Below are 12,415 nucleotides of genomic sequence, written 5' to 3' on the forward strand. Positions count from 1 at the left end.
ATACACTAACCTGAATTATTAATTTTTTTAATTAATCCCAATTGCATGCTATTGCATATTGCATTATGTCCTGAAGTATGGAAGGAAGCAACAGCTCCTAATGACTCCAGCTATAACACTGTCTGTAGCTGTGACAAAATACATGTATACCTCTGCTGGGGCATCCGAGCACCTCACAAGCCTTTAGGAGTTCCTTTTCAAGGAACATGAGATTATTTTCCATCAGAGAAAACTAATTACAGAGTAGCTGAGTGACTTGGTCAAACACATTAGTTAGTCACTGGAAAGTAAATCATCTGGATTTAAAGAATACATGATTGTGACTAGTATTATTAGGCACCCTACAGGAGTCTCCCCTCCACACTATGACAGTAATAATTTTCTAACTTCAGAAGACCAGAAAAGCCCTTGGAGACTTATAAAAGCCTTTATGTCCTACCCACACACCACAACCAGCACGGTAGTGCTGTTTAACTATGGTTAAATCAGGCCTCAAATCCACAATAATTAATGCCAGCCTTCAACACTGCTGACACAGGAGTTTTATTCCAAAAACCACTGATAACAAAGACCCAAGTATTTCACTAATTTTGCATCATTGAATGGTAACTTTTTATCACTCTTCAACTTCTTTAGTAATTCATAACCATTAATATAACTAATATCAGAAACCCAAAGTAATATAATATTCTGCCATGATTCTGGAACTCCAATATTTTTTATGAGTAGGGATTTGAAAAATCACAGCAGCCAGAGGGAACTCAGAGTTTCAAAACAAACTATAAATAGTTGAGTAGGACTGGAGTAGAAAAATAGCTGTAAATTAGCAATACAGTATTAAGGAATCTCTAATTGCATTTGATGCAATTAATACCGTGCTCTAAAATTAAGATCTTTAAACAATTACTTTCCTATTTCTTTTAAATGGCAAATGTGAGGCAGACCTCCCTGCAAATGCCCAGGGAATAGTTATAAATATTTCCCCAATTAAGCATTAAGATTATTACTCTGACTGCATGAATGTGCAACCTATGTTTTGCATTTCCTAAAACACCTACAATTGAAATTATGAGAAAGTCAGACATCCCCAAAGAATTACAACTTAACAGCTCAAGTCAAACTTGGAGATCTAAAAAGGCAGGAGAAAGCGGATCATTTCAGTGACAACAGAAGCAGTGTAGACTTTTTCTTGCTTACAGAAACATTTTAGAAGATGCAAAGATCAAGAAATAAACAGTTGTGAGCAAGACCAACCTTAAGCCAGGGTTTTTACTTCTCTGAATTTGAAATACCCCTACTATACAGGCTGCAGAAACATATTCAGTATTACTACAGTCAGAAGAGAATGAGGATGAAAACCCTGTAACTACTTTCATCCACCTAAGCTATAAAGCAGTCTTGCACAAAGTTTAGAAATTAATTCTTGACAGTCAAGGTCTTTCTTCAACAACTAGACAAGATAGAAGACCAATAATCATCAGTCTAATAAAAACATGTGAATATTCTAGGGTATTTAAAATAAGCATTTCTGATCATAGAGGATTATATCAGAGTTGTGTGAAATTCTGTGGAACACCACACCAGTTCTGAAAACACTAGAAAGCACTAGCTTTGAATACAGCAGTAATGATCCTAGCACACACTAATGACTCGGACAGCACTGACACATACAGGAAAAATCCATGGTGACCAAATCATGTAATAGATTCAGTAACTCCTAGTCAGAGAAAGAACTACCCATGAGTTTGTGTGGTTTTAACAGCACTTGTCACAGCATTGCTCAAACATAACCAGGTCAATGAATCCACGTACCTGAACATAAGCTAGTTAAAAGTATTTTTCTACATGCATGATACTCACTTTGAAGATTTCACAACACCTATGGCTTAATTTGTCAAAAACTTTTGTTTTTCCTCTTAACACACTGTAGTTTAATTTCTTGATACTTAAAAGGTTTAACAATTTTTTTTAATTGCTTGGTGAAACAGATAACAGTCTATTAAATTTACCAAGTTCCCAGACTTAAAAGATATGATTAGTGTGACTCCTTTTCCACTTCCGGTGTGCTCGAATCAACCTTCTGAGATCAATAATTCATTTTACTTGAATTCTGTGTCGCTTTTGACCCTTAATAGTAGGTTTAGTCTCCACTGGAGGCGAGAGAAGGGAGTTTTCCTATGACAGTCCAAATACAGAAAAAAAACCCAACCCAGAGACTCAAAAAATAATTCATGAACAGAAATCATAATAATTGAGCAATGTAAAACTAAGACATGCATAAAATTTTTCCCTTATTTAGAATATCAATAGAATGAAAGTTGGGCCATTTAAGTCCAGTATCAAAGGAACAAATACAAAGATGAAAAACAGCTGTCCCACTTCTAAGTACAAATAGAGCTCCTTTGAACGAGGACCCTGAGTCCATCCACAACAGTAGAAAACTTGCCTCAGATCAAATATCAAAGAACAACAAAAAGCACTTCCCAGTAGCTAAATTAGAAATAATATTTTACTAAATGTGCATTGCTTAATTGCATTGCTGAGAAAAGCTAAAGATCAGTGTTGTCACTAGTTTGACACAAATGTTTAGACTAATTACTCCAATCTAGTAACATGAATCATTTCTCCACCAAAATATTCTTTTTATAGTATGTGTTTTACAGAGATAAAATAACACTGGCCAAAACCAAGAGTAATATATTAATAATGAACTTTCTATTAAAATCTGGCACTCACACTCTTAGAAATTCAAGCACAGTGTAGCCTGAGGGTATTTAGAAGAGACCATTTGTTGGTGCAAGTCAAGTTCTTGATTTAACACTGAGCATGGCACTTCAGGTTCCACAAGATCAATGCAAAATGACACCACAAATTTAGGATCAAGTTTCTCATCGCTGCTTATAACAGTGGAGACAAATTGCAACTGAAATCCATATGTATGGAGGCAGTTGCACCTGTCAGACTCTGCAGATGTCAGAGATCATAGAATCATAAAATTGCTTAGGTTGGAAAAAGCCTTTAAGATCACCCAGTCCAACCATTAACCTAGCACAGCCAAGTCCACCACACCACTAAACGATGCCCCTAAGTACCACATCTACACATTTTTTAAGTATCTCCAGGGACAGTGACTCAAACCCTGGGCACTGTTCCAATGCTTGACAACCCTTTTGGGTGAAGAAATTTTACCTAATGTCCAACCTAAGTCTCCCCTGGTGCAAGAGGAATTTAGTCAGGTCTTTGGCCAGAAAAGAAGAGGCTCTCCTGGAGCTCAGGGAAAAGATTATCTGCAGGGCATTCAGCTACAAATTAGCTCTCTGAACTTCCCTATTAAAGAAATAACATCTTTTGCCTTTATTAGATAGCTGCATGTTATTCAAGATTACCTTTGAAGATAGGTATTTAACACACTTGTTAGAGAGACATAGCCTAGGTATAACTAGATTAAGCCTCTCCCTATAGAAGAGTTAAGGATTAAAAAAAGAGACAACCCACTGAAAGATTTTTGACTAAGACTAAATTTCCTTTCATCAAAATAACCTGTAGGGCAGATATAATATTAATGTAAAAATCTTTTGAAATACTAGAGAATGGCAGCATATAGTTCTCTAACAGCAACTAATTGCCTGAGGCCAAATTCTTGTATTTGCAAGTTAAGAAAACCAGTGATTTAACTCCTTCACAGCATACTGGCTCAGTTGAATGGTCAAGAGCATTAGACTATCTGTTTCTTCTCTGCATTCTCACTATTTCCAAATACAAAGCAGGATGTTAAGACTGTTCTTCCCTCACTTGATCTTTTGGAATAAAAGAGCCTTGGTCATCTTGTAACAGGTATGTGGGTAAGGGGGTTTAGAAGTTTTAAACAAAAAGTCCTCAACAATTCTCATCTCTATCAGCCTGAAAACAGTACGTATGAAAATAAAAATTCTCTACCCCATATAAAGAGTTGTTCAGATCCCACTACCCACTGTGAAGAAGCACAGAGGGGCAGGGGGAAAGGAGCAGGAGGGCATAGCTGAAAGGACCTTGGTGCTTGCTAAGTTAATTAATTTGCAACTGCAGAAATCCTATAAATCCTTTCAAATATGGATCAAACCAACCTGAAAGTACAGTTGAAGCTCTGCAAATAGCATACCAAGGTGCTGTGGATTGGCCATGCCACACAAAAGAGAGTAGCTCAGGCCCAGCGTTGCTACAAAAGGCAGCATCAAAGTGGATGCAGCACTTCAGGGACCAGCTCTTCACCACGAACAGCTGTAGCTGCTTTTGGGCAGTTGTGAGCTCAAATTCACAGCCCTTGCCAAACTCTGCTTGGCTCCACAATAATTCACCCCTGGAGTCTCAGCAATCTCCTTGCACAAGTTCCAGGGGACACAGGACCAGCAATCCCATTTTTGCTCCCAGGCTCAGGCTTATTAGCCTCACATGGGAGTTTCCCTGGGTGTGCTGGACCCAAGCAAACTCCATGCAGGTCCTAGCTCTCTGTGGGACTTCCAGAGGTCTGGGGAAATTACTAACTCAGCCCCAGAGATACACTTGACCTGACTACACTGTAGCTGCAGTCAGCTGAAGGGACACACAACACTGGTCAGTAAGAATTACACAAAGACAGAGCCCTGCAACTTGGTAGTGAGCAGTCACCTAAAGGTGAACTTGAGTGCCAATCAGCCACAAGGCTCTGCAAACCCAGGTCATGAGCTGGAGGAACATCACAGCTGAGCCCAGTCGAACCCAGCGCAATGGATGCACAACATGCCCCCCAGGTGCCCTCTCCCTGCCTGCACCACTGTTTCTTAACTCTCATCAGGGCACTGCAGCACTCGCTTTGGACAGCAAAACCTTGGCTGTCACTGGGATACACACAAACATGCTCTGCTGATTTTGGAATACTGTCCAAAAGCCTCCTTCTCCTAACAACTGGGAAACTCTCAACTTCCAGGTGACAGTAAAGCATGGCCCAGTTGTTTACTTTTTGTGCGTGTGACAGCATAGCTGTTAACTTCAGCACAGGTCTGTCCATCTGCTGTCTGAAAGTGCATCAGGTGAGCATGAAAACAGCAATCATGCCCTTCCTCCTCATAGCTTTCACTTTGCAATAAATAAAAAGTTCCAGCTATTTAACTCTCTTTTTGCATGATAAGATTTCAGTCTGTCTCCACACCACCACAAATTTACCTTTTACGATTGTGTGTGGCTATAACTGCATGCAGCATGACAGAGGAGAACCTACCAGGGTTTCAATGCATAAACATTTTACATAAGGCTGTGTATCTCTGTTAGAATTACTTCTGATACATCCTGGGATTGTATTTGTATTTTTGTAATGAGGGAGTGGTTCAATCTTTGTATGATTAACTAGCATGTTAGAACCCTTTTCCTCACCATTTAATTCTTTCTGGCAAACACCCTGTTTACAGCTGGAACATTGCTAGCAACTCCTGCATGTGTGATCTTTCACACCAAATAATTTTATTTTGTCTTACACTACTCTAGGCCTCAGGAACATCTAGGTCTTACTGTATTAAAATCTCAGCTTCCAGTGTACCAGTTTGGTCTCTCAGCTTCATGTCATCAGTGAAATTTCATCAGCACTCCTACTTTCCTGTGTTAAGTTCATTAGTCTAAACCTAGCCAAATAGGTCCCAATAGGCTGGAGGCAGATGTTAGCAACCAGAGAATCTACTGCAGATTCTTTGATAGTTTATAGCCTGCTAGAGAAAAGATGAATAAATATGTGGGTGAAACAAGATGCTGCTACTGAGAGGGAACCCTAGAAGCCTGCCTGATCTGCAAGGAAATAAGTGCATCTTCTTCACAGACAGTCACTGTAAGCCAGCGTACTTACCTTGCATGCAAGGAAACTGTTGGTAAAGCATGCAACACCAAGAATCCAGGACTAAAACTACGGCCAAATAAAAAACTGTAGACAAACAGTAGACAGTGGCTGAAAATTTTTTGCAAACCCTCCTTGTATCAAAAGGAGATTCCTGTTAACATAAATAAGCTCTTAATCAGGCCTTATTATAAGGGGAAAAAAAAAATCCAAACCAACTCCCCCCAAACCAAATAAAAAACTCACAAAAACAAAAAAGAAAAAGCAGCAAAAAGGTAACATTAAAATTCAACTTCAAGCAATGCCTATTAATGTGCTCTTGGAAAAAAGTTTAATCCCAGCAAATCAGGGAAAGCAAGCTGGAAGGTGAGACCAACGAAAAATACTGCAGGTAATAATAGACAGCAAAGATACAGCAATGCAAAAAAGCTGAAATTAGTGCTTCCATGAAGTCAGCACAGAAAGACTCATGCAATGACACTTAAGCAATTTACTATTTTCTGTGTTACATATTCTTAGGGGAATATGGAAGGTTTTCAGAGGAAAATAATAAAAATAATAGGAACTGAAAGGAGGAGGGGAAAAAAACACCAGTCTTTGTAGACAAACTCAGAAGTATCTACAGAGAAGAGCAATTCAGGAGACATAAAGCTACTGTTGAGATCCTTCAGAAATTTGAAGACAGTGACATGACAAAACCAAAATCTGCCTGGCTTCTAAAAGACATGCCTCAAAATGAAATTGTCAAGGAATACATGGTAGTTTCACAGAAGCATATGAGAAGCCCTCATCCTCAACTACTGATTTCTTCAACAAAACTTGACAAAATATTAAAAGAATGTATTTTATATCACACTATTTCTCATTATTTAGACAGACCCTGTGGTAGCCCCGCAAGTCTGTACTGCAATTAACTTGCCCTTCAGCTAGCAAGTGTATGGTATGCATAATGGGAAGTCTAATGAGCAAAGTATATTTTTATATATATATATATATGTATATACACACAGAGTATATACAGAGTAGATAATAGTGAATAAATAAGAAATTTATCTGGTTTTCTACATGGTTATAAGTTTAGTTTTTAAGGAATCATTACAGTAATATTATCATGTAAATGATTAGTGACTAATTTTCAGTAGGTTCCACTCCATCTAATTTGAAAAAGCAATATGGACTGAAGCATCAAAATCCTCATCTCAGTTCTAAACCGAGTTTAGCATCTGAAACTTAGCCTTAAAGTGACTTACAACCAAATGAAAAACGCCAAAAGACTCTAACTAGCTTGGCAAAGCAGAACTCTCTAATAATATACAATAAACTACCACATCCAGAGTACATTTATTAATCTGTCTTCACCTCCTAGTTGCTTGACCAGTGAAGTTATGCTTTTTAATACTACAAATAGTTTCTTTCCCACAAGCTTTCTGCTTTCAGGCCTGTGTCCAAGAACTCCGTGGGACCACTAACCTGAGGGACAAAGGCTTACAAACCTGTTTCTAATTTAAACCAGTGCTAACAGCACAGAAACAAATACAGCCAAATTCAGCCACCATGCCCAGATCATTAAATTTTAAGTTACGGCAGAATTAAGATGCGGCTGCAGGTCTGCCATCTCTCGCCCTCAGCTATGTGTCAATGCCTGCTGAACCTGACAAATAGACATGCACTGTCACTACTGAGCACTGGTGCAGTGCAAATCAAACAGCTGAAAAAAGCAGATGAGATGAGATTTGCCTCAGTTTGGAATGATTTTACAGCTTTGCCTTGTGGTTTCTTAATAGATCTCTGGTTAATAATTTTATATAACTTGGTAAGTCACAATTAAAACCCTCTTTTTGCACATACCAGATGACATTAGGAATCTATCTGGGTATTACCAACAGTTACCATTTGTGTTAAAATAATTCACATTTAACATTAAACTCCAGCTTTTTATTAAAAAAAAAAAAAAAAAGACTCAGAAAGGAGCATTGGACACAAACTGAGTAAGACTGTATGTAAATGCTTCCTGATTACATAATAAAATTCTGACTTCACAAAGAATTAATAATAAAAACTCCCAAATATGGATTTGTTTTTCTGACAGTGTCTATAGTTTTTAATAATATGCACTGTGCCTGAATGGGAGCAAGCAGCCCAATAATAATGAGGTAGACTGGGTCTCCATTTGCCCTCAGGTACATGAGCACCTTCAATAAGCATCTGACAGGAAATATGTGTCTGATGAAAAACTGATCCGAGGTAGTTACTGAATTTTGCACTCTCAGTGGACAGGATACACTGTCTGCATGGTAAATTTTTCCATTGTGTGCTACACGATTGCCCCATTCTGTGAAGCTAGAACTGTAGCACAGTTAAACTAACAGAAGAAAAAGCACAGGAAACTAATAAAGCACAATCTAAAAAGAAAGAAAGTTAGGAATGCAGTGAATGTTTTTCATTAATTCTTTCACATATGGTTTTTACTGCCATCCAAAAACATCTAAGTGTCACTTATTATAAAGCAGTAAGAGAACAAGTGATTCACAATACAGAGCTGCTATCACTGAAAACCAAACTCAAACACAGAACCTCAGAGAAAAAAAAAATACTTTTATCTTAATATAAGCCAGTCTTTAACTTCTGGGTATAAAAATATGAATGCTTTACAATTAATGCTTTAAAAATGTCTCTGCTGAAGTGAAAAGCAAGATGACTTTTATAGGCAATTATAAACACCTGCTGGTAAAGAATTTAAAGGAAAAACTTTTAGCTAGAGTCCTTTTAAGTTTGTCGTAAGCACCTGTTCATTTCACCCATAGCTTTATTGGATTTTCACAGAATTTTAATACCTCCTCAGTATTGGATTTTATTGTAAAAAGGTTGTCCTGGTTTACAAGGATAAACAAATAAATGTTCAAAAATAAGCTGAAAAACCTAAACCCAAAAATTTCTTCAGCAAATAAATGGAAGTTTGTATAATACTTCCCTCACTGGATTGGCATCACCAGGATGTTTCTGTCTGTATTACCTCTGCTTTATCATATACCCACATGCATAAAGCTCAAGGACTAACCTTAATGCAGAGTGGAGGCACTTGAGGGAACAAAACTGGGTACTGAGATAGAAAGTATGTGACGAACACTGGAAGCACACCTGGCCTCAGCATGATGCTAAACAGAGAAAACTCAAGTGACTGCTGGGCAAGGCAGCTGCAGGCTGTGGCTCCCCGTGCTGCCGCTGCTGGCAGGAGAAGACGACTGCCTAGGTCTTGCTGACATTTACATTCAACACCTGCAGCACCCTCTGTGGGGGACTCCATACCCAATGTCGATGTCATTTTAGACATCTAAGTTAATACCTTCACTACTGAAGTTCAGCTAAGAATCCCACTTGCTCCTCAAGTCTTTAATAGTTAATACATACTCTCAACAGAAATCACAATGAACGTGCATAGATGGTCACAATACAGGTAATACTGCAGTAACTTCTGCTGCTAGAAAAATAAGATTCCAAGAACAAAACATGCAAAAACATTTTCTCTACATTTTGTGGTACTGTACTATACTAACGTGTTTCAAAGCAGTTTCTTTAACAGCTGAATCAAAAAAGGAAACAAAATGATTCCAGGATGTTCAAAGCTACACAGAATTGTCACCTTCCATCCTATTATGCCATGCAAACACCTGCTATGATAATTTGCAATTTCACTGTGTTTCCAAACTTAATTTATGAGTGTATAAAGACACTGGGGTATTTTTACATAGATTTGCTTTGAAGCTTGACAGTTTGCACACCAGCAGTCTTCCCAAGAGTCCCCTTCACACTATTTCTAGGAAGCGCACTGACACAACTGTTAGCGTGGGAGGTGTGTGGCAGGGGCCAACGTTGTGTTTCACATACAGCCCAGTGAAATGAGCGGCTCAGGGGAGCTGCTGTAACCTAATTAACACCTTGCAAGAGACTGTTTGCTTCTAGAGGCAAAGGCTGGCAAGTCACAAGGGAGTGCTAAAGCAGCTCTAAGTTTTCATGCCGTTGGCTGCAGAACAGGAAGGTCCTGTACAAACAGCATGAGCAAAAGCTACCCTTCATCCCAACCTGCCCAAGACAACCCTGTCCAGCTGCACAGAATTTACCTCCAGAAAGCATGATCACTGTCTGTGCAACATTCTGACTGGCTGGGTCAAGGTGCCAAGTGGAAATTGGTTGGTTTATTTATGTGGCAAATATCAAGTACAAAACAGGCTAAAGTCACCTGTGCCGAACAGGACATTGTACTACAGGGAATTGGCTGAGTATTTCTGAGCTTATACTGGAAAGTATGGGAGGACCCTCTGCAACTACACTGACAGGTGGTTACTTCTGTGGCAGTAAATACAACGCCTAACATGCCTTACACCCACACACAGAGGCACATACTCTAAAAGCTGTCAAAACATACATTCATTGTTCCATATAAAAAAAATTACATCTTGGGAGCCTGAATCCTGCTAATTGCAACTTCATCCATATTAAAGACAGAATGATGTTTTGCCACTACACATTTAAAATGTTAGTAAACGCATTTTCTATTACAAGACTTTCTCTCCATCTTCCACACTTGTGGGGCCACTGTCATCTGCATCATATTTCTCTTTCATTTCAGCTGGGCTCAGAACAGGCTATGGCATGACACACGGCAGGTACCCATTCATCATTCAGGGAAAGCTCACATCATCTGCAGAGTGATGCAACAGATAGCAGGGTACACATCAAGGCCATGGAAGTTACAGCTACCAGGATGAGAGAACCGAAGGATGGTCCATTCTTGGCAGAATACGTAGAATTGCAGAAGCACATTGTAAGGAAAGAACTGGTATTGAAGGTATTTTAGCTGTATGCAACTTAGTTTTGTGAAAAGCTGTGTTTAGTAGAAAAGGTATTTTTAATATAACAGTTTTATTTAATTCTTGCAAAACGAAATTGCAGCTGGTCTGGACACTACTGATTAGTTTTCTTTTTACAGTAACTGTTGTTGCACATATGTGCCGTTCCACAGCTGGTGTTAAGCAACCTGGCATAAAGAAACATTTCTTCTTTGTTCCTGATGCTTATGCACCCTCTTTCACCCCTTTTGTCATTGAAGTGTGCTTTTGGTAAGCATCAATTTAGAATATTGTGAATTATGAATTTGAGAAATGAATTATGAATTAGAGAAAGATAAAGCCATTGGATTCAAGTTGATTTTGCTTTCATTACAATAATTCACATACTAACTTCCAAAAAATTTGCGTGTTGTTTTGTTTTTGAAAGAAAAATCAAAGACGACCAAAAGTAATCAAACCATGTATAATGCAACCTCGCTTACAGCACAGAATTTGGAGACTACAGATTTGTTAATTAGCAGCAAAAAAGCATGAGACAGAACCTCTGGACATAGATATACGTTGTGTACAGCATGCACTTGGGTTACATGCTTTAGTTTTGAAACTGCATGCTTCAGTACAGTTTGCAGGACATAAAAGCAGACTAGTTTGCAACACAAGTAGTAGATTTCTTTTGTTGTCACGTCCCACCACGTTCAGATAGATGGCTCCTTTTCCTGTCTGAATAAGCCAGCAGCAGCAGGTAGCCACAGAATGCAAGATTCATCGGTGCAAAGACATAAACTTTAGAAGAGACTCATTTTTCATTTTAGGAGACTGTATTAAAACCCTCAGTCTCTGTTCTTGTCTGATAAGTGTGTATATGTTGTAATATTGGCAAGACAGAAAGCTGAGATAAAACAATCTTTTAGTTGGCAGTTCATAATATTCTGATATCTTAGGCAACAACGCGAGACTTCTAGAACCTTATTTGAACACACATTCCTCTCTGAGGAAATTATGCATGTAGCAATTTATTTTAGTCTACTCCCAAATAATTCCCATAGATTGCAACATGTATATGCAGATATATTTCCATAATAAGAAAGTTGAAATATTTACTTGAATGGTCAGTTTTTAAGAGATCATGCACTGATGCTCTTTGATGGTGAAAAGCCAAATAAAAGATTCGTGAAAGTGCTAAATTAGAAAGCGACCAAAGGGCATAGCTCAATTCTTACCTTGGCTGTTTTTTTCACGAGTTGACATTTTTGCTGGTTATGGGACAGAAATAAAATATCTTAAAACTATTTCTAAAGTCTCACTCACACCTGCTTGGATGAAGACTGGCACACAGGTCAAAACTTAAGATTTTTGTTTTCAAAACCTCTATTTATGCACATACACACAGAGAAAATAATCAAAAAAGGTTTTTTATTTCACAAAAGTAAAATTAATCCTCCCACCACCCACCAAAAATTTCTGTCCTTCCTAAATATCCAATTTGATAAGGCATTTCTCCATCATTACAAAGATCCTTATACAGGTCTTTAGTAACATTTGGCCAGATGAATTCTTGGAGTAATTATTAATGCTATTTTAGGTCTATATCCCTGTTTCATAAGCCTACATCCCAATATATTTTTTTTTTACATGAAATACTGCTCAGTCAAAAGCAAATCTTTTCAACTTAATCCAGTATTCAAAAATAAATGGCTTTATTTACCTTGGCTGACGATGACATCTTTGTGCC

The 12,415-nt window shown here is 38.2% G+C and overlaps 1 protein-coding gene across 5 annotated transcripts in view; it reads right to left on the minus strand.

The window, feature by feature from the left end:
• EML4 (echinoderm microtubule associated protein like 4) overlaps positions 1–12,415 on the minus strand; it is a 129,132-nt gene that overhangs the window by 39,838 nt on the left and 76,879 nt on the right. For 3 of the 5 annotated variants that reach the window (XM_026844368.1, XM_026844366.1, XM_026844364.1), the window contains 2 exons: positions 12,389–12,414; positions 11,904–11,936 (listed from right to left, as the gene is read on the minus strand). In XM_026844368.1, the coding sequence (XP_026700169.1) occupies positions 11,904–11,936; positions 12,389–12,414 (59 nt within the window). The remainder of the gene's footprint in view (positions 1–11,903; positions 11,937–12,388; position 12,415) is intronic. The other 2 variants (XM_026844367.1, XM_026844365.1) reach the window with 1 other exon arrangement.

Source organism: Athene cunicularia (genome assembly GCF_003259725.1).
Source record: "Athene cunicularia isolate RWA chromosome 3 unlocalized genomic scaffold, athCun1 chr3_part1, whole genome shotgun sequence".
NCBI classification, from domain to species: domain Eukaryota; kingdom Metazoa; phylum Chordata; class Aves; order Strigiformes; family Strigidae; genus Athene; species Athene cunicularia.